The 21,807-nt window shown below is 43.9% G+C and overlaps 2 protein-coding genes across 3 annotated transcripts in view; one reads left to right on the top strand and one right to left on the bottom strand.

Moving 5' to 3' along the window:
• The first annotated feature begins 344 nt into the window (after positions 1–344).
• LOC120026276 (molybdopterin synthase catalytic subunit) lies at positions 345–4,964 on the top strand. 2 transcript variants are annotated; one of them, XM_038971103.1, is made up of 7 exons: positions 345–454; positions 607–728; positions 817–959; positions 1,145–1,292; positions 3,187–3,340; positions 3,540–3,663; positions 4,522–4,964. In XM_038971103.1, the coding sequence occupies exons 4-7, from the start codon at positions 1,172–1,174 to the stop codon at positions 4,588–4,590; spliced, it is 468 nt and encodes a 155-aa protein (XP_038827031.1). In that variant the 5' UTR covers positions 345–454; positions 607–728; positions 817–959; positions 1,145–1,171; the 3' UTR covers positions 4,591–4,964. The 2 variants fall into 2 exon arrangements, with proteins under 2 accessions (XP_038827031.1, XP_038827032.1); XM_038971104.1 differs by lacking the exon at positions 817–959.
• The window catches only part of LOC120026277 (integrin alpha-2-like), a 33,597-nt gene continuing 16,486 nt past the window's right edge, over positions 4,697–21,807 (bottom strand). The window contains exons 8-29 of the mRNA XM_038971105.1: positions 21,592–21,742; positions 21,176–21,341; positions 20,958–21,031; positions 20,668–20,806; positions 20,262–20,407; positions 19,783–19,926; positions 18,874–19,077; positions 18,231–18,361; positions 17,382–17,545; positions 16,934–17,082; positions 14,884–14,994; positions 10,556–10,641; positions 9,034–9,175; positions 8,837–8,929; positions 8,652–8,728; positions 8,356–8,542; positions 8,089–8,199; positions 7,055–7,165; positions 6,833–6,946; positions 6,641–6,730; positions 6,284–6,400; positions 4,697–6,078 (exon numbers count right to left, since the gene is read on the bottom strand). Of these exons, the coding sequence (XP_038827033.1) occupies positions 5,986–6,078; positions 6,284–6,400; positions 6,641–6,730; positions 6,833–6,946; positions 7,055–7,165; positions 8,089–8,199; positions 8,356–8,542; positions 8,652–8,728; positions 8,837–8,929; positions 9,034–9,175; positions 10,556–10,641; positions 14,884–14,994; positions 16,934–17,082; positions 17,382–17,545; positions 18,231–18,361; positions 18,874–19,077; positions 19,783–19,926; positions 20,262–20,407; positions 20,668–20,806; positions 20,958–21,031; positions 21,176–21,341; positions 21,592–21,742 (2,800 nt within the window). The 3' untranslated portion in view covers positions 4,697–5,985. The remainder of the gene's footprint in view (positions 6,079–6,283; positions 6,401–6,640; positions 6,731–6,832; positions 6,947–7,054; positions 7,166–8,088; positions 8,200–8,355; positions 8,543–8,651; positions 8,729–8,836; positions 8,930–9,033; positions 9,176–10,555; positions 10,642–14,883; positions 14,995–16,933; positions 17,083–17,381; positions 17,546–18,230; positions 18,362–18,873; positions 19,078–19,782; positions 19,927–20,261; positions 20,408–20,667; positions 20,807–20,957; positions 21,032–21,175; positions 21,342–21,591; positions 21,743–21,807) is intronic.

The raw sequence follows: 21,807 nt of genomic DNA, 5'->3' as shown, positions 1-21,807 counted from the left end.
GGGGAAAAATGTGTTTTTAGATTTTCTTTATGGCATCATTTCGGTTTATTTGGGTCTAGCCTACATTTGTAATGTGTTATGAGGACATCTGGTGGCCTGTCTGTTAGTTTTGGGGTGAACGTACACTCCTCCTATTTCCTGCCTTCTAGTCAGCTGACTGCAAGGAGGAGTGAGTGTAACGTAAATACGCATGGCAACAATCTCAATTATATTACCTCGCGGCCTCGCTCCTGCCTCCTTCTCAAAACCCATTGGAGAAGAAGGTCAGAGGGGCGGGATCTATGGCTATCTCATCCAATGGGTTTTGAGAAGGAGGCGAGGAGAGAGGACGCCAGGAGGTTGCAATTGAGATTCTCCCTTGGTAGTCTACGGGTCTGGAGTCCTGCAGTAGTAACATAGTAGTCTACATTAATTTATCAATGTTGCGGATACAACTTAATTCATGACTACCGAGGTAAGCACAGTTGGCGGTTCAAGAGTTTGTATTTGCCAAAAATAAAACAAGTGGGAAGCAGGATTATTTCAATATTAATCTGAACTGTCAGTGTCTTCATATCTGTCAAAGGTAGGCCTACAGCAATGTGTGTGTTTTTACGTGTTCAATAGGTGTCAGTGTTCTATTTCGCCAAAAGTGCCGAGCTGACGGGACTCAAATCGGAGACGATCAGGGTCGCCTCAGAACTGACGACCGTCGAGCTGTGGCAAGTCCTCGTCAGCAGACACCCCAGGTAAATACGAGACCCTACAAGTTCACTTAGAAGATATCTCATTTAACTCATTACTTTATTAATGTAATGTATTTTCTTTATTCCAAAGACTATCTGCTGTGCGCGATTCAGTTGTTTTGGCTGTGCGACAGGAGTACATGGCACTTGGGGACGTGCGTGTGAGCCTTAGGGACGGGGATGAGGTTGCTGTCATTCCGCCATTGAGTGGAGGATAAATTAAACATAATTTAGGTAAAAAAATAATTAACATTAACTCTCTTAATCATGGAAGACACGTTCATATTGCATATGCAGTATTGACCTTTTGAATTACTTTGCCTTTAGGTTCAGATTTTTGTCCCCTGCGGTAAATTAGACAACTTTTTCTCACAATCTCCACCAATTTCAATTTAATGTCAAATGTCTGCTTCTTTTAGATTCCTCATCCCTCACTCCTAACCCAGATGGCTGAGGCGGAAGGGGATCCCAGGGATCTCGTTACACTGACACATGACAAACTCTCGGTGGACACAGTGTCAGACTCTGTCACCTGCCCTTCCTGTGGAGCCATCTCCATCTTCATAGGTGGGTAGGGACTACACACAGCTCAGCTCAACTACTGTTTTATGTCTACTGTTTTACTGACCAATGTAAGGTGTCATGGATATTTCTGTTGAATATAAGGATGATTAAGTAGCATTGAGTGAGTAACCTGTGAGATCCGGATAGCATCGGACAACAACATTGATGTATACGCTGATTCGGTGAGTGAGTTTATTAGCGAGTGCATTGGGGATGTTGTACCCACGGGGACTATTAAAACCTTCCCCAACCAGAAACCGTGGATTGATGGCAGCATTCGTGCAAAACTGAAAGTGCGAACCACTGCTTTTAATCAGGGCAAGGCGACCGGAAACATGACCGAATACGAACAGTGTAGCTATTCCCTCCGCAAGGCAATCAAACAAGCTAAGCGTCAGTATAGAGACAAAGTAGAGGCGCAATTCAGCTGCTCAGACACGAGACCTCTGTGGCAGGGTCTACAGTCAATCACGGATTACAAAAAGAAAACCAGCCCCGTCGCGGACACCGACGTCTGGCTCCCAGACACACTAAACAACTTCTTTGCTCGCTTTGAGGACAATACAGTGCCACTGACACGGCCCACTACCAAAACCTGCGGGATCTCCTTCACTGCAGCCGACGTGAGTAAAACATTTAAACGTGTTAACCCTCGCAAGGCTGCCGGCCCAGACGGCCTCAGAGCATGCGCAGACCAGCTGGCTGGTGTGTTTACGGACATATTCAACCAATCCCGATCCCAGTCTGCTGTTCCCACATGCTTCAAGAGGGCCACCATTGTTCCTGTTCCCAAGAAAGCTAAGGTAACTGAGCTAAATGACTACCGCCCCGTAGCACTCACTTCCGTCATCATGAAGTGCTTTGAGAGACTAGTCAAGGACCATATCACCTCAACCCTACCTGACACCCTAGACCCTAGACCAAACTGAAATGGTCCACCCACACAGACAGCGTGGTGAAGAAGGAGCAACAGCGCCTCTTCAACCTCAGGAGGCTGAAGAAATTTGTCTTGTCACCGAAAATACTCACAAACTTTTACAGATGCACAATCGAGAGCATCCTGTCAGGCTGTATCACCACCTGGTACGGCAACTGCTCCGCCCACAACCGTAAGGCTCTCCAGACGGTAGTGAGGTCTGCACAACGCATCACCGGGGGCAAACTACCTGCCCTCCAGAACACCTACAGAACCCGATGTCACAGGAAGGCCAAAAAGATCATCAAGGACAACAACCACCCGAGCCACTGCCTGTTCACCCCGCTATCATCCAGAAGGCGAGGTCAGTACAGGTGCATCAAAGCTGGGACCGAGAGACTGAAAAACAGCTTCTATCTCAAGGCCATCAGACTGTTGAACAGCCATCACTAACATTGAGTGGCTGCTGCCAACATAGACTCAAATATCTGGCCACTTTAATAATAAAAAATTGGATGTAATAAATGTTTCACTAGTCACTTTAAAAAATGGCACTTTATATAATGTTTACATACCCTACATTACTCATCTCATATGTATATACTGTACTCTACCATCTACTGCATCTTGCCTATGCCGCACGGCCATCGCTCATCCATATATTTATATGTACATATTCTTATTCGTTCCTTTACACTTGTGTGTGTAAGGTAGTTGTTGTGAAGTTGTTAGATTACTTGTTAGATATTACTGAGCGGTCGGAACTAGAAGCACAAGCGTTTCGCTACACTCGCATTAACATCTGCTAACCATGTGCACGTGACCAATAACATTTGATTTGATTTGAGGCATGTCTAATGGAGGTGGTTCGATGAATGCCTAGATTTTAGTTCAGCAGGCTAACACAGAGTTGTGGCACATAGTATGTTCAGTCCAAGCTGAGGCCATAATGCCAGTGATGATTGTGATTCGTTATTTCAGGGACGACGAGGAACCGTTTCGAAGGGATGAAAGTGGTGCAGCTGGAGTATGAAGCCTACATCCCCATGGCCGAATCAGAACTCAGGAAGATATACACTGACATCAGGGCAAGATGGCCGACTGTCAGGCACATCTGTGTTCATCATCGACTGGGGTGAGCTTCACAAATCTCTTACTGTCTCATTCCTGGTAAACTACTACCTACCTACCTACCTACCTACCTACCTACCTACCTACCTACCTAACACTTAGTTACTACTAGTTACTACTGTATGTCGGACTATGGGTGGGGGAACTGTAAAACTAACTATAGGATAACTATGCTATAAGACATGTCTTCTTTTATTTTCCAGGGTGGTGCCTGTGACGGAGGCCAGTGTGATCATCGGCATCTCGTCTCCTCACCGAGGGGACTCTCTGGAGGCAGTGCAGTACTGTATAGATACCCTGAAAGCCACCGTGCCCATATGGAAGAAGGTAAGCAGGACCTGATCATGTAGTTAGAGACGGATAAGCGAAGAAGGTTTCCTATTGCTATTACTGAAATGCCACGTTAACACAATGTCGTTTCTGTATTGTTACTGCACAGGTATCAATTCAACTTGTTTTGAAAGTGTTTACTAAATGTATGTATGGGTACAGTGTAGTACAGAATGGTCACAAGACATAGGGTAATCATTGAAGGGATACTTCAGAATGTTGGCAACGAAGCACTTTATCTACCTTCCCCAGAGTCAGATGAACTCGTGGATACCATTTCTTCTGTCTCTGTGTGCCGTTTGACGGAACTTGCTAACTAGCGTTAGCGCAATTGCTAACTAGTGTTAGCTCAATGACTGGAAGTCTATGGTAACTGTTAGCCTACAAGTAGATACCATAGGCTTCCAGTCATTGCGCTAACACGGGTTAGCATTTGCTCGCAAAACTACCTCTCACTTCCTTCATACTGGATGCAGAGACATACAAATGGTATCCATGAGTTCATCTGACTCTGGGGAAGTAGATTAGGGGTTCGTTGCCAACATTCTGAAGTATCCCTTCAATGATTACCCTATGTCTTGTGACCATTCTGTACTACACTGTACCCATACATACATTTAGTAAACACTTTCAATTAAGTTGCTCATATACCTGTGCAGTAACAATGTAATTACTATACTTCACTACCAAAATCTCGAAGTTTAACTTTAAGAGTTGTGTGAACTTCCACAACTTAACTGATCGTTGTCAAGTGACTCAGTCACATGGCTGCAGAGCCTGTCTGGAGACAGTTTGAATTAGTGCAATTAGTTCCACAGGAAGCTAATGCTGGGGGATGTTCTCTGTCTTTGGTAGGAGGTGTATGAAGCTGACGAGTCCTGTTGGAAAGAGAACAAAGAGTGCCAGTGGACATGCCAGAGTTGACCTCTAACCTCATCTAGGAGCTTTTTTATGCCAAATATTAGGTCATACACACTGTATCCGTTTTTTTTAAAGCTGTCCCTAATACAAAAATTAAGTCAGTCACACCTTGATGTACGTAAAGTTTTAATGAAATAAAATGTACCATCAGTATATATACAACCCTTTCAAACTTTTGAATGCTATAAAATGTTAATGAAAGAAGTGGCATGTGTACCCATTGAAAATATATCTGTAAAAATATCAGTGCAACATTTCTTCTCGTAAACATTCTCTCAGAGAGTTTAGTCTTTGCTACTGTGCCGTATCTTACACTGAGCTTCTCTATTCTCTCAATCACGATACAGTAACTTTACCAATAAACAAATGAACCAGTACACGCTTCTAATATTGTATTTATACTTTTGCTATGTAGGGAATAAGTAAAACACTTTTTAAAATTGATGACAATGTATCTGAATGATACATATTTCGTGTTTTAAATCGCACAATAAATATTCTCATTTTCTACACATTCAATAACTGCCTTTTGCTCTGATGTCGCAACATTTTTTATATCAATCTGATCTGAATACAGTGTATATTCTAAAGACAGTGTTTACACAGTTGTGTGGCTGGGGTAACTATACAGTGTTGTCTCTGTGAAACAGTCACTGAGATACTCAGAGGCAGGAAGTGCATCAGTGTAAGTAGGAAAGAAGGGTTGTGGAGTCTGTTCAAATGTTGATATTAAGTACGTTTCTCTTTCACAAATAAAAAAGGATGCCACAGCATCAATATAATGTCAAACCCCTCCCATTGCAAAGTAAAACACTGAGAATGCCAAATGCCAACATATGATAACCATGGCGATTTGTCTATAATCTCTTATGCGTAGGCTATTGTCCATATCCATTTAATAGGCTATTTATAATATACTACTGTGCTTTCCAACCAATTGCACAGTAAATTGCACAGTAACATCCATAGATATGCCAAATTACTATACACAAGCTTCTTATCCAACAATAGGCCTAAGCCTATGACTTAAAAGCAACAATGATTTGAACAAAAATAAACCAGTACCCAAGTATGAATTCAGCAAGTAAAAATGCACCGTAGATGATTTACTTTCCTATAAAGGATCCAAGATGGCCGACATAAATGGGGTCTTTGTTTGGATGTGTTTGATGGTCAGAGGGTCAATGTCTTTCTGCTCGCTCAAAACACTCCGTTCACTTCACAACCCAAACCATTTTAAACCCAACCAGACAGCCCTTTCCACTAACAAGCCCTTGGGTTCAGTATGTATGTACAATTCATGTTTGTTCAGTTGTTGTTTGTGTGTGGTTGTGGTCCGTCGGTCATTATGTGTTCTCATTATAGTTTCCGAGATGGGTTCTTTCCCGTGCCTGGTTCTCACGCCGCTGTGTTCTCCAGTCCCTCGGTCTCTGCCTCATCCTCCTCAGTGTTCTGCATCAGCTGCTTGTACTTTCTCCGGAAGAAGCCAAACTGGGGGAGAGGAAGAGAGCGAAAGAAAGAGAGAGAGAGAGAGACAGAGAGAGGAAGAGAGAGACCGAGAGGGAGAGAGCGAGGCACACAGACGTAAGAGATGACGTGGTAGTACTTCTTGGTCGTGGTAGGATAAGCTCAGAGCATCTGCTGTTAAGAGAGTTTCACAGCAGTAAAGTCGACAAAAGACTGACGCATACGGTACCTTCCAAAGCAAGCCAATGACCAGAGCCAATAGAAGCAGGCCTCCAATCACACTGCCCGCAATAACGCCTACAGGCACCTCTCCTTTCACCCCTGGTTTACTGATGGTGACGCCAACCTGCAGACAGGACAGGACAGGAGACGGGATGTATCACGCTTACGAACGGTCAGGCAATACAAGTCTTGTAGCTGTTAAAATGCTGTTCATCCTAGATCCAGGAGAGGGCAGTGTAGATGTTAACTTGTACAAAACAACAAAAACAAGGCATTATTTTTTTTTTTTTACAGCTTCCCTCTGGGTTTCAAAGATATTAGGTTAAGCTGTATTCAAATCTCTTTTGATGTATTAGTCCAGTACCGTCAGGTGCCTGTGAGAGACGACCAGCAGTTCAGGCTCGGAGGTCTCTATCTCTGTGCTCACAGTCAGCACGGTGGACTGGAAGGATGACTGCTCAGAGACAACACAAGAGGAGGATTAATGAGGTAATGAGAAGACGCCGTGCCAGAGGAGGAGAAGCAAGGTGTAAATGAATGTGCTATCTATACGTACAGCAGCAAAGGTACCGTTCCATATCCGCGTGGTCACGTTCACAAAGAAATCGCTCTTTATCCCCATGTCTTTCAGGACACATTTCATAGGCTGGCACTTGGCTGTCTTACAGTTCTGGAAATATCAGGAAACAATAGGACATGTATTCAGAGGAGATCATTAGATATAAACTGTGACTCTTATCTTTGTCTGTCTGTCAAAAAAAACACACAACGCACGCACCAGATCCTCTGTGCCCATAAGGTTCTCCTTGGAGAAGGATGCTGTGTACGGCTTCTCACTGATCTTCAGAGGGTTGACGAGGCTGGTTACGTCACAGCTCACTTCGCCAGCCTGCAGAACAGCAACAACATTTGGTATTCGTATTGGTCAGGTGGTACGTCCTCGGGCTGGATTCAATCCGTTTCACTTGCGACCACCCTCCCACTCTGTCTGCCAAATTCTTTCTCGTTGCTCTTGTTTTCCTTAATAGGATATCGGGGTGCGGAGGGTCGTCAGCGAAATGGGACGCTCTCCACGCAGACACACTGTTAGATTTTGGTCGTGGCTGTTTTGTTTGTTTGTTTGCTTTGGCACCATTCAACACCCCTCATTATTGCATGACGCACGCAACCACTTACACTACTGACTACACACACCATTGTTACTTGTTTATAGTTTACTTTAGTGAATAAATATATTTTTGTTATTCCTTGATCTCCACGTTGTCTCCCTTTTTGTTACGGGCTACGAGCCGGTTCGTGACACATTGAAGTATCGCGGAAGATACGCGTAAAATTGTAAAGGTAATTTCCGATTGAGTTGAAATATGCACCGTTCACTGGGAATGCAGTGCCCGACCGCGGGAACGGGAATGCAGTGTCCGACCACGGGAATGCAGTGCCCGACCGCGGGAACGGGAATGCAGTGTCCGACCGCGGGAACGGGAATGCAGTGTCCGACCGCGGGAACGGGAATGCAGTGTCCGACCGCGGGAACGGGAATGCAGGAACATAACGGGAATGCAGTGTCCGACCGCGGGAACTTTGCCTTTAATTGTCAATCGCGCTCTAAAGCGGATCTTCAGCACTACGGATTGAATAGAGCCCCCGGCGTTGCGCTTAACCTGTTTCGCTCTGTTTTCTCTCTCCTGAACACAGCCCAGCTGTATTCCAAAACAACACTGGCACGGGATCTGGCAGCAAAGACTATTGACACAGAATGCGAGGGCATAAACTCTGCCAGAGCTAGTTATTTGGAGACAAATTTATACCCACAGGTTCCGTTTTGACTCCTGTCACATACAGCAATGGGTTCCCTCTTGCTGTAGCACTGGGCAGTGAGACTGTGAGGTAGGCCAGACTGACTGGGAAGTTCCCTGTAGAGACCTAAACAGAAAAGAAAACACTTATAATTGACGCATCATACTTCTCTTACCATTTCTACCACAAGGGGAAAGGAAGTATTTTACCACAGACTGGCATACCAGTGTACACTGTAAAGTACTCAAATGACCGTGTAGCTGTGTGCACATGATTTCTCACCTTCAGAGAGAATTTGAACTCAGGACCGATGTCATTGAAGGTATTAACTGCGGTGTTCGCCTCATTGTCCATGTCAACCACATAGAAATTGAGATTTGCTTCCCTGGAGAGGGAGATCTCTGAGTCATAGTGGACGGGGATGGAGATAGAGGCTTGGTTGTCTGACGGGTTCGCCTCTGTGCTGTCACTGTAGAGAGGAGAAGTAAGCCCGTGCAACAGAAGAAGACCCATAGTCCTAACAGAGAACACTATATGATCAACTATGGTCGGTACACAAACAAGCAAACAAGCGCTACCTTAGAGCTTCAAAGCTCACATCGGCTTCGGTCTGCAGTTGATTCAGGTTGAAGTCAAAGTTGATTCCAAATGTCACCTGCAGGGAACAGGGAACAGTGTATTGTTTAGGAACGGCAACCCCGGCTGACAGAGACACAGACCTACACACACGACGGCTGTCTTGTTGTTTGTTGTCAGGTCTTACCTCTTGGTTCTGCCTTAAAGCTGGGTATCCCACCTGGCATGAGAGGGTAAGAGACTCTTTGGTGGAGGTGCACTTCACCTCTGTTCCATCACTCTGAAATGAGACATAATGTCAGGTAAATGCTTACGGATAAATATCAAAATAGTCCTCCTCTAGTTGCATGTGTATGTGTAAAAAGCAAAGATGCTGATGCCTACTGGAGGATTGATGGAGGCGTAGAAGAGGTTTTTGGAGTATGTGGCCGTGACTCGGGTGTTGTACGCATTCTCCTTCTTGTTGGTCACAGACACAGTGAAGGAGAGCCTCTTGTCCTTAAAGCTGACCAACATCTTAGACGAGCTGCAAAACACAACACTCGTTTTACTCAGAACAATACAGAGGGAGGTAAGAATGAATGTATAGTTCTACATGGGGGAAATTAAATGCTGTAGAATGAAGACAACACAATTTGATGGGGAATCCATGAACAGATCTCATGAGGTCATATATGGTGTCACCATGAACTGGAACAGTGAAAATAACATATGTCCCTCTGACTGGCCAAGGTTTACGACCTTGCCACTCACTTTAAGAGGTGCTGTCTGTGCGTTTGTGTCTGTATGTCTACTGTGTGTCATAACGGCCTTGTCTGTCTGTCTGTCTACTGTGTGTCATAACGACCTTTTCTGTCTGTCTATCCACTGTGTGTCATAATGACCTTTTCTGTCTGTCTATCCACTGTGTGTCATAACGACCTTTTCTGTCTGTCTGTCTGTCTGTCTGTCTGTCTGTCTGTCTGTCTGTCTGTCTGTCTGTCTGTCTGTCTGTCTGTCTGTCTGTCTGTCTGTCTGTCTATCCACTGTGTGTCATAACGACCTTTTCTGTCTGTCTGTCTGCCTGTCTGCCTGCCTGCCTGCCTGCCTGCCTGTCTGTCTGTCTGTCTGTCTGTCTGTCTGTCTGTCTGTCTGTCTGTCTGTCTGTCTGTCTGTCTGTCTGTCTGTCTGTCTGTCTGTCTGTCTGTCTGTCTGTCTGTCTGTCTGTCTATCCACTGTGTGTCATAACGACCTTTTCTGTCTGTCTGTCTGTCTGTCTGTCTGTCTGTCTGTCTGTCTGTCTGCCTGCCTGCCTGCCTGCCTGCCTGCCTGCCTGTCTGTCTGTCTGTCTGTCTGTCTGTCTGTCTGTCTGTCTGTCTGTCTGTCTGTCTGTCTGTCTGTCTGTCTGTCTGTCTGTCTGTCTGTCTGTCTGTCTGTCTGTCATATAACAGCTGGGATTCAAACAAATCACACTGCATTTGACTGTTAAAGGTTATTTATGTTTGAGCCGCATCTGTAGTGTTTACCGCAAATGCTATCTCTGTGAAAGTCAAGGAAATTGCTTCTGAAAGTCAAGTACAGTGCCATGTCGGCACATTGGTGTTTGTTTGAATCCCGGTCTGTGTCATTCAACTTATGTAACACGTTTTTATGTATTTTCTTTAACCAGCAAGGCTTAATAGAGGAAGTGTATTCCCACTAAACCAGACCAACAGAACAGAACAGGACTTATTTGTCTGCTCCCATAGAAAAACATATGGGAATACTTGTCTAATAATACGAGACATGTCTGTTATTCCTGAGCTCTTGGAGGAAGAGTGTAGGTTGAGAGTAGCCTGGTTTAACCAGAATGAATGCTGTGCTCAACATTGAGCCCGGTGTTCAGTCTGGTTTTACTAGGCTAGGTTGAGAGAGTGTCTGATTTCACCTGGGAATCATCTCTCCTTTCTTCAACTTCAAGAGCAGGTCACTCAAACACACCTCGTCAGAGCCACAGTCTTTGGAGAATGGGATCTGTTGTAAGAGTTCACATGACATCAAATCAAATCAAATTTTATTTGTTACATGCGCCGAATACAACAGGTGTAGACCTTACAGTGAAATGCTTTCTTACAAGCCCTTAACCAACAATGCAGTTTTAAGAAAACACCCCCCAAAAAGTAAGAAATAAAAGAAACAAATAATTACAGAGCAGCAGTAAGATAACAATAGCGAGGCTATATACAGGGGGTACCAGTACAGAGTCAATGTGCGGGGGCACCGGTTAGTCCAGGGTAATTGAGGTAATATGTACATGTAGGTACAGTTATTGAAGTGACTACGCATAGATAATAACAGAGAATAGCAGCAGTGTAGAAGAGGGGGTGGGGGGGTAATGCAAATAGTCTGGGTAGACATTTGAATAGATGTTCAGGAGTCTTATGGTTTGGGGGTAGAAGCTGTTTAGAAGCCTCTTGGACCTAGACTTGGTACCGCTTGAGGTGCGGTAGCAGAGAGAACAGTCTATGACTAGGGTGGCTGGAGTCTTTGACAATTTTTAGGGCCTTCTTTTGACACCGCCTGGTGTAGAGGTCCTGGATGGCAGGAAGCTTGGCTTGGATACTCTCGATAGTGCAGCTGTAGAACATTTTGAGGATCTGAGGACCCATGCCAAATCCTTTCAGTCTCCTGTGATGTGGACGCCAAGGAACTTGAAGCTCTCAACCTGCTACACTACAGCCCCGCTGATGAGAATGGGGGCGTGCTCGGTCCTCCTTTTCCTGTAGTCCACAATCATCTCCTTTGTCTTGATCACATTGAGGGAGAGGTTGTTGTCCTGGCACGACACGGCCAGGTCTCTGACTTCCTCCCTATGGGCTGTCTCGTCGTTGTCGGTGATCAGGCCTACCACTGTTGTGTCATTGGCAAACTTAATGATGAGTGAACAAGGAGTACAGGAAGGGACTGAGCACGCACCCCTGAGGGGCCCCTGTGTTGCCGTGGTGGATGTGTTGCTACCTACCCTTACCACCTGGGGGCGGCCTGTCAGGAAGTCCAGGATCCAATTGCAGAGGGAGGTGTTTAGTCCCAACATTCTGTTGTATTGGGAATTCAGAGGTGGAGGAGCCTTATCCCTGTTCAACATTCCAGTTCAACCCCAACCCTAGCCTCAACCACAGCTGTAACACTAACTCTGGCTTCATGTCCACATCCCACGTCAACCCTAACACTCAACCACAACCCAAAACCTAATCCCAGCTTCATGTCCACGTCCAGTACAACCCTAACCCTAGCCCTAACCACAACCGTAACTCTAACCCTAGCTTCATGTCCACATACTGGTGCAACCCTAACCATAGCCTCCTCCACAACCCTAACCCTACCTACATGCCAAATAAAATCAACGATTATTTGTCAGACACACAGAATACAGTGAGTGTAACAGTACAATTAAATGTTTACTTGCAGCTTTTCCTAAACAGTGCAGAATAAATGTAAAGTAGCAAAACTACCAATATACAAAGTAGATTAATAAAAGTAATACAAATAGTAATAAAATAACAAGAGCACAATAGTTGATAAACAAAGACGAGGTAATACAATATATAATAAAAGAACACAAGAATTTACCCTAACCCGAGCTTCATGTCTATATCCTAGCCTCAACCCTAACTTCATGTCTATATCCTAGCCTCAACCACAACCCTAACCCTAGCTTCATGTCTATATCCTAGCCTCAACCCTAACTTAATGTCTATATCCTAGCCTCAACCACAACCCTAACCCTAGCTTCATGTCTATATCCTAGCCTCAACCTCAACCCTAACCCTAGCTTCATGTCTATATCCTAGCCTCAACCACAACCACAACCCTAACCTCATGTCTATATCCTAGCCTCAAACACAACCACAACCCTAGCTTCATGTCTATATCCTAGCCTCAACCCTAACTTAATGTCTATATCCTAGCCTCAACCACAACCCTAACCCTAGATTCATGTCTATATCCTAGCCTCGACCCTAACCCTAACCCTAGCTTCATGTCTATATCCTAGCCTCAACCACAACCCTAACCCTAGATTCATGTCTATATCCTAGCCTCAACCACAACCCTAACCATAACTTAATGTCTATATCCTAGCCTCAACCCTAACTTAATGTCTATATCCTAGCCTCAACCACAACCCTAACCCTAGATTCATGTCTATATCCTAGCCTCAACCACAACCCTAACCCTAGATTCATGTCTATATCCTAGCCTCAACCACAACCCTAACCCTAGCTTCATGTCTATATCCTAGCCTCAACCCTAACTTAATGTCTATATCCTAGCCTCAACCACAACCCTAACCCTAGATTCATGTCTATATCCTAGCCTCAACCACAACCCTAACCCTAGATTCATGTCTATATCCTAGCCTCAACCCTAACCCTAACTTAATGTCTATATCCTAGCCTCAACCACAACCCTAACCCTAGATTCATGTCTATATCCTAGCCTCAACCACAACCCTAACCATAACTTAATGTCTATATCCTAGCCTCAACCCTAACTTAATGTCTATATCCTAGCCTCAACCACAACCCTAACCCTAGATTCATGTCTATATCCTAGCCTCAACCACAACCCTAACCCTAGATTCATGTCTATATCCTAGCCTCAACCACAACCCTAACCCTAGCTTCATGTCTATATCCTAGCCTCAACCCTAACTTAATGTCTATATCCTAGCCTCAACCACAACCCTAACCCTAGATTCATGTCTATATCCTAGCCTCAACCACAACCCTAACCCTAGATTCATGTCTATATCCTAGCCTCAACCCTAACCCTAACTTAATGTCTATATCCTAGCCTCAACCACAACCCTAACCCTAGATTCATGTCTATATCCTAGCCTCAACCCTAACCCTAACTTAATGTCTATATCCTAGCCTCAACCCTAACCCTAACCCTAGATTCATGTCTATATCCTAGCCTCAACCTCAACCCTAACCCTAGCTTCATGTCTATATCCTAGCCTCAACCACAACCATAACCCTAACTTCATGTCTATATCCTAGCCTCAACCCTAACCCTAACCCTAGCTTCATGTCTATATCATAGCCTCAACCACAACCACAACCCTAACCTCATGTCTATATCCTAGCCTCAACCACAACCACAACCCTAACCTCATGTCTATATCCTAGCCTCAACCACAACCACAACCCTAGCTTCATGTCTATATCCTAGCCTCAACCACAACCCTAACCCTAGATTCATGTCTATATCCTAGCCTCAACCACAACCACAACCCTAGCTTCATGTCTATATCCTAGCCTCAACCACAACCCTAACCCTAGCTTCATGTCTATATCCTAGCCTCAACCCTAACCCTAGATTCATGTCTATATCCTAGCCTCAACCTCAACCCTAACCCTAGCTTCATGTCTATATCCTAGCCTCAACCTCAACCCTAACCCTAGCTTCATGTCTATATCCTAGCCTCAACCTCAACCCTAACCCTAGCTTCATGTCTATATCCTAGCCTCAACCTCAACCCTAACCCTAGCTTCATGTCTATATCCTAGCCTCAACCTCAACCCTAACCCTAGCTTCATGTCTATATCCTAGCTTCAACCTCAACCCTAACCCTAGCTTCATGTCTATATCCTAGCCTCAACCTCAACCCTAACCCTAGCTTCATGTCTATATCCTAGCCTCAACCTCAACCCTAACCCTAGCTTCATGTCTATATCCTAGCCTCAACCACAACCACAACCCTAGCTTCATGTCTATATCCTAGCCTCAACCTCAACCCTAACCCTAGCTTCATGTCTATATCCTAGCCTCAACCTCAACCCTAACCCTAGCTTCATGTCTATATCCTAGCCTCAACCTCAACCCTAACCCTAGATTCATGTCTATATCCTAGCCTCAACCCTAACCCTAGATTCATGTCTATATCCTAGCCTCAACCACAACCCTAACCCTAGCTTCATGTCTATATCCTAGCCTCAACCACAACCACAACCCTAGCCTCATGTCTATATCCTAGCCTCAACCACAACCACAACCCTAACCTCATGTCTATATCCTAGCCTCAACCACAACCCTAACCCTAGCTTCATGTCTACATCCTGGTTTAACGTTGATAATGACTAGGCCTAATCATGACATTTGATATCAAATAATAATCTAAAACTACAAGATTTTCTGCAAGCAATTACAACATCAACATATATTTAAATGTACATCCCATATTATTGATATTGTAATTGAGTGGTCACTCACAAAGAACTCCCAGGCGGTGGGACTGAGAACATCCAGAACAGGACTGGAGTCTGGGTCCTGCAGAGTGATGTCCACACGCAGACCGATTGAGCTCACAAAGTCAGGGGCCTCCTGTCAGACAGTAAGCAAAAGATAGGATTTTTTGTATTAGTTTCATTAATTTGACTACAAAGCTCATTCTCATCAGCAGGATCAGAACTCAATTAACTTATTGGAATTGCATAAGTATCCAAAAGAAAACCACAAGATAATACAGCAAAGTAGTGGACATTGTTTTTTTCCCATCATCATCATACATACAGTGCCAGCCACATGTTTGGACACACCTACTCATTCTAGGATTTCTCTTTATTTTTACTATTTTATACATTGTAGGATAATAGTGCAGACATCAAAACTATGAAATAACACATATGGAATCATGTAGTAACCAAACAATTGTTAAACAAATCAAAATATATTTTATATTTGAGATTCTTCTAAGTAGCCTTCCCCTTTGCCTTGATGACAGCTTTGCACACTCTTGGAATTCTCTCAACCAGCTTCATGAGGTAGTCACCTGTAATGCATTTAAATTAACAGGTGTGCCTTGTTAAAAGTTCATTTGTGGAATTCATTTCCTTCTTAATGCGTTTGAGCCAATCAGTTGTGTTGTGACAAGGTAGGGGTGGTATACAGATGATAGCCCTATTTGGTTAAATACCTAGTCCATATGATGGCAAAAACAGCTCAAATAAGCAAAGAGAAACGATAGTCCATCATTACTTTAAGACATGAAGGTCAGTCAATCCGGAACTTTTGTGCAGTCGCAAAAACCATCAAGCGCTATGATGAAACTGGCTCTCATGAGGACCGCCACAGGAAAGGAAGTCCCAGAGTTACCTCTGCTGCTGAAGATAAGTTCATGAGAGTTACCAGTCTCAGAAATTGCAGCCCAAATAAATGCTTCACAGAGTTCAAGTAACAGACACATCTCAACATCAACTGTTCAGAGAAGACTACGTGAATCAGGCCTTCGTGGTTGAATTGCTGCAAAGAATCCACTACTAAAGGACACTAATAAGAAGAAGAGACTTGCTTGGGCCAAGAAACATGAGCATTAGAGCGGTGGAAATCTGTCCTTTGTTCTGATGAGTCCAAATTGGAGATTTTTGGTTCCAACCGTCGTGTCTTTGTGAGACGCAGAGGAGGTGAATGATGATCTCCGCATGTGTGGTTCCCACCGTGAAGCATGGAGGAGGAGGTGTGATGGTGTGGGGGTGCTTTGCTGGTGACAATGTCTGTGATTTATTTAGAATTCAAGGCACATTTAACCAGCATGGCTACCACAGCATTCGGCAGCGATACACCATCCCATCTGGTTGGCGCTTAGTGGGACTATCATTTGTTTTTCAACAGGACAATGACCCAACACACCTCCAGGCTGTGTAAGGGCTATTTGACCAAGCAGGAGAGTGATGGAGTGCTGCATCAGATGACCTGGCCTCCACAATCACCCGACCTCAACCCAATTGAGATGGTTTGGGATGAGTTGGAGCGCAGAGTGAAGGAAAAGCAGCCAACAAGTGCTCAGCATATGTGGGAACTCCTTCAAGACTGTTGGAAAAGCATTCCAGGTGAAGCTGGTTAAGAGAATGCCAAGAGTGTGCAAAGCTGTCATCAAGGCAAAGGGTGGCTACTTCGAAGAATCTAAAATCTAGAATATATTTTGATTTGTTGAACACTTTTTTGATTACTACATGAGTCCATATGTTATTTAATAATGTTGATGTATTCCCTATTATTATACAATATAGAAAATAGTAAAACTAAAGAAAAACTGAGTAGGTGTGTCCAAACTTTTGACTGGTACTGTACATACAAGTAAACATTAGTCTTGGAAATGTTCCTGAAATAAGATAAATTGATTGATTTTTAAGAGTTTGTTAAAAGGAAGTTTCCTCCATTATAAATTAACACAGTCATTCAATAAGGCCTGATAAAGGAGAAAAAACAGACACACTTCATTCAGCAAATCATCATCAAACCTTTTCATATTATCTATCTTTACCTGAACAAAGACCTCTAGTGTCTCACAGACCTCCCCGGTGGAAACCCTGATGTCTTTCTGCATGACTCTCTCAGAGTTCCTGAACTGACCTCTGGAGGTGGCACGAGACGACTGGAGCTCAGCATCCAGGGTCAGGTTGAACCTGACAGCTGAGGTGAGAAGTAACACAGGCAACAAGACACTATTAGAGGGAGATACTAACCATTGCTAGGATGTGAAAAGCCCCTGATATACTGAGCGCGTCCACTGATTTGACAGTGACACTGTCAAGTGGGAGACAGGGGAAGAGAGAGAGAGAGAGAGAGAGAGGGAGGGATAGAGATTTGACAGTGACACTGTCAAGTGAGAGAGAGAGAGAGAGAGAGAGAGAGAGAGAGAGAGAGAGAGAGAGAGAGAGAGAGAGAGAGAGGGAGAGAGAGAGAGAGAGAGAGAGGAAAGCAGGGCTTACCCACAGGTCCTACAGGTATCTTGGGCCTGAAGGTGGCGCTGAAACAAACTGAGGTGTTGAAGCAGGACACCAGCCTCCCACTCACCCTGCACGTCTTAGTCAGGATGCTGACCGTGTCAGGGTTGAAGGTTGCCCTCGCTGTCACCACGGCCAGACCCCGAGACCTGGGAGAGGTCATAATCATATATCAAGCTAACTGGCTCTTTTACGTTTGAATGACTACATCTACTGAGAGATGCTTCGATCACAAGGCAACTTCATGAGTCACGAGTCAACTTCAGATTGTTTCATGTATTGATTAACTGACTGGCTCATTGGTTGACTGATTGATTGATTGATGTGTTGATTGTATAAGTGACATCAGCAACTACGTAGAAGTGGTTAGCAGCAGTGTCAGATCCAGATGGGAATGGTCAGCATAATCCAACCTCTTTAAACCAAATCCTCCCAGCTATTTTGCTCTCTAGATGGAGTGGGAGGAGGTGACAAGACTAAATGCTTTCCCACAGTTATGTAAGAGAAGGCTTTCCATGAGACAGCACATCTCACTCAGTCAACTAAAACGTGAGTAGATAGAGTAAGTATAAGATGTTTCTCTCAGAGCCTACTGTAATTTCATTTCTTCGGTTTGGAGTTATTGTAAACCAAAATAAGTTGTTCAACTGCAAAGAACAGCTGCCAACGTGCTGATTTCAAGTCTAAAGTCAACACAGTAACTCGAGTAGATAACTTGTGAGACGCGTGTGAATTGAGGGAAACCAAATGATTTAGTTGACCTCCGAAAGAGCAGGGTTAAGAAAAAGAAAGTATTTTTTTAAAAAGAGAAAGAAACGACTGAGCGAGTCTCACCAGAGCTGGACCACCATTCCATAAGCCCCCACTGAGACATCTGGTATGGTGTCATCGTTTAAGTCGGAGCTGGCGTCCATGGACCTCCCGAAGTACCGCAACGCAGTGTCCAGCTTGGAACCCAGGATCTTCTGAAATGAACAGGATAAAACACGATCTCACACTTGATCTCACGTTGGCTGCATTCCATCAGATTGAGAAACACTTCTACTGAATCCCAAAGCGTCAGATAATTATATGTAGACACAACAACAGGTTCAGTTGTGACATGGCGGTAGCGCAGGAGTGGGGAAACTTCTTGGCTCGAAGGCCACGTCCAGATTTAGAAACTCAACGGCCGCACTTTTTTTTTGCAGGCCAGAAAAATGTCAGTTATTAAAAATATATAGATCTATTATCATTTTTACATACTTTCTATCTAGTTTTAGACGTTCAAGTGTGGCCTGGAGTTTTTTTTCAACCCAAAATACCCCCCCCCCTCATAAAAGTTATTTTTGTATTTTTTTACTAAAACCTCCCGTTGGCCGGATTGAATGGGCTCGCGGCCCGTAGTTTTCCCACCCCTGTGCTAGCGAGTGACCAAGAGTTAGGATAAGGTTGCGTTGAGTGATAGCACTGAGCACAATCTGCAACCTGCAGCTACCTGGGAATACTGTGTCCTGAGTCTCTTCTTGTCCCCGTTGAAGACATAGATTACACCTTTGTTGTTGTCTTCCAGTGGGGCTCCCACCACCACATCACTGTAGCCATCCATGTTTAGGTCAGGCACCGCCGAGATAGACATCCCAAAACGAGCGTTCTCCACTGGGGACGGACCCTGCAGGAACCCCTGGACACTTAGGATGCCCTAGAAGCACCAATGGAAAACAAACAATGAATATTAGTGTACTTTAGGAAGACGTGACTTCCAAAAGATCTTGAAACCACTGTGCTCATAGAATGCCGTGTGTACACCAAAATTAAAACATTAGATGAAATTTACAGTAGTGGGTCTGCACTCAAAAAATATAAACAGTTTTGGGAAGATCTGTCTGGCTGACTTGGTGTACAGTACACCAAGTCAGCCAATGACGGGAACGAATTGCAAAAATTGCTGAAGTTGGAGACTTATATCTCCCTCACTAACTTTAAACATCAGCTATCTGAGCAGCTAACCGATCGCTGCAGCTGCACACAACCCATCCAATCTACCTACCTCATCCCCATATTGTTTTTATTTACTTTATTACTTTTTTGCACACCAGTATTTCTACTTGCACATCATCATCTGCACATCTATCACTCCAGTGTTAATTTGCTAAATTGTAGTTACTTCACTACTATGGCCTATTTATTGCCTTACCTCCTCACGCCATTTGCACACACTGTATATAGACTTTTTATTTTGTGTTATTGACTGTACGTTTGTTTATTCCATGTGTAACTCTGTGTTGTTGTTTGTGTCGCACTGCTTTGCTTTACCTTGGCCAGGTCGCATTTGTAAATGAGAACTTGTTCTTAACTGGCCTACCTGGTTAAATAAAGGTGAAGAGAAATAAGATGTGTGGCTTACCTTAGTGAAGGAGAGGAGATGGACTTTCCCAATCTCCTTCTGCTGTTCGTTCATGAACATGGGAGCTCCAACCAGTAGTAGATCAGACACACCATCTTTATCCACATCCAGGGGACAGAGTACGCTGCCGTAGTAGGAGCCTATCTACAGAATCGAAAGCGTTTACAGCAAACTAATAAGAAGAACATATATTTTGAATCAATGAGCAGAAACAAAGGATAACGACGTTCACAAAGCAGATGGGAACAAATCGGACAAGTCAGATATGATAGATCTTTGGAGAGAGAGAGCGATAGATAGATATATATACTGTATGATAGATAGAGATAGTAGAGAGCCATAACATCTAACAACACACCAATTGACATGGTCTTCTTTTCAATATGGTTCATTTAGCAAACACTTTCATCCAAAGCGACTTACAGAACTGTCCCCATTGTCAACCGCTCTTCTCTTCCATTTTAATCAGAGAGCCTTACCTGCTCTCCTCTCTGGGAGTCGATGACGGTGGGTTGTCCCTTGCCGTTGATGATGTACACTATGACCTGTCCAGTGTGGTTGGACCGAGGAGCGCCAGCCACATAGTACTCTATGCTCCCATCATTCAGCGTTGTCACAGAGTAGCCTGAGCAGAACAGCCGAACACGATATTATGGACAAACGTGTAACAATATTCAATGCTAGTAGTCTTACTGCCAGTCACACTGTATATCAAGATATCTATTGTTTGAGCTTCAATACACATTCAAATGAAATTAGAAATTGTTGGAAAAGCAAGAGGCCTTAGAATGGCTTGGTGTTAATGAACTAATAATACAATAGCACAACATAAAATGAAGATAAAGGAGACAATATTGACTCGTAGATGACTGCAAGCTCACTTACCTAATAGTGAGCTGTGGTTTCTGTCCTCTAGGATTTTCTCAAAGGTTGTCTTGGGGAAGATGTCCGATTTCTGGGTAGTGTAGTGAACCACAGTACCACTCCAGCCGTAGGCCCCCACTGCACCCAGCATCATCATGTTCTGTAATGAGAGCGAGAAAAGTACCTGTTAAAAACACACTAAGAAATGTTCAGGTACTGCTTATGAATGTGTTAGGTGGACACCCGTGAAATAAAATGGTACCAAATAGGCTAACTGATTTAAAGTAACAGTTGGGGTTTGTATCCCATACCTGCTTCTTGGTTTGGTGGGCACTGAATCCCACTTGGGACATCTCCATCTGAAAGTCACCACCTTTCCCAGTACCTAACCCCCAGAAAACACAATGAACAGGTTAGGTTAAGTGCAATAAAGTGGCTTTGTTACTATTTCTAGTTTTGTAAATGGTAGCTCATTATTGTTAGAATGGACCATGATACAAATTCAGCATTACTTAAAACACAACTTTACCCTCAATGTTGAAGATGCGGTCTCCCAGAGATCCAGCGATCTCGAGCAGAGCCTCCTCAGCTGATACATTGAAGAAATACCTATCTGTCGGGTTACTGGCGATGGACTTGATCTCAGCAATCAGGTTCTTAGTGTCAATGTCATTCCTTATGTAATACCCAAGGACCTAGAAAAACATAATAAAGAATACATTTTAAAATCATTTATATTAGAATAAAAGGGAAGATTGATATACCATAATAATAATAATGCCATTTTATAGAGGTATCAAAGGTCTCAAACAGTAAATGTTAATACCTCACACTCAACACGGCACGTACTGTATATCCAGGTGTCTTTTACGAAAGAGATTTTATGTCAACGAGACTAACCTGGATAAATCAAGGTTCAACCAAATAAGTGGGATATTTACTCACAGCAATACCAAAGCGGGTGATCTTCTCATTCTCACACTTCCTGATGACGTCGTCTCGGAGGTTCTTGTCGTGAGACTCTCCGTCCGTCACCACCACCATCACTTTGCTGGCTCCGGGTCGAGCCCCGTTCCCGGGCAGGAACGCGTTCTGTCTGAGACACCCGGTCAAAAAGTGTCACATCTCAACATATTCCAACCCAATTCAATACCAATGTAA

This window comes from Salvelinus namaycush, chromosome 31 (assembly GCF_016432855.1).
Source record: "Salvelinus namaycush isolate Seneca chromosome 31, SaNama_1.0, whole genome shotgun sequence".
Lineage (NCBI taxonomy): Eukaryota > Metazoa > Chordata > Actinopteri > Salmoniformes > Salmonidae > Salvelinus > Salvelinus namaycush.
The sequence above is the reverse complement of the archived record's forward strand: the minus strand, read 5'-3'. Positions and strand labels throughout refer to the sequence as shown.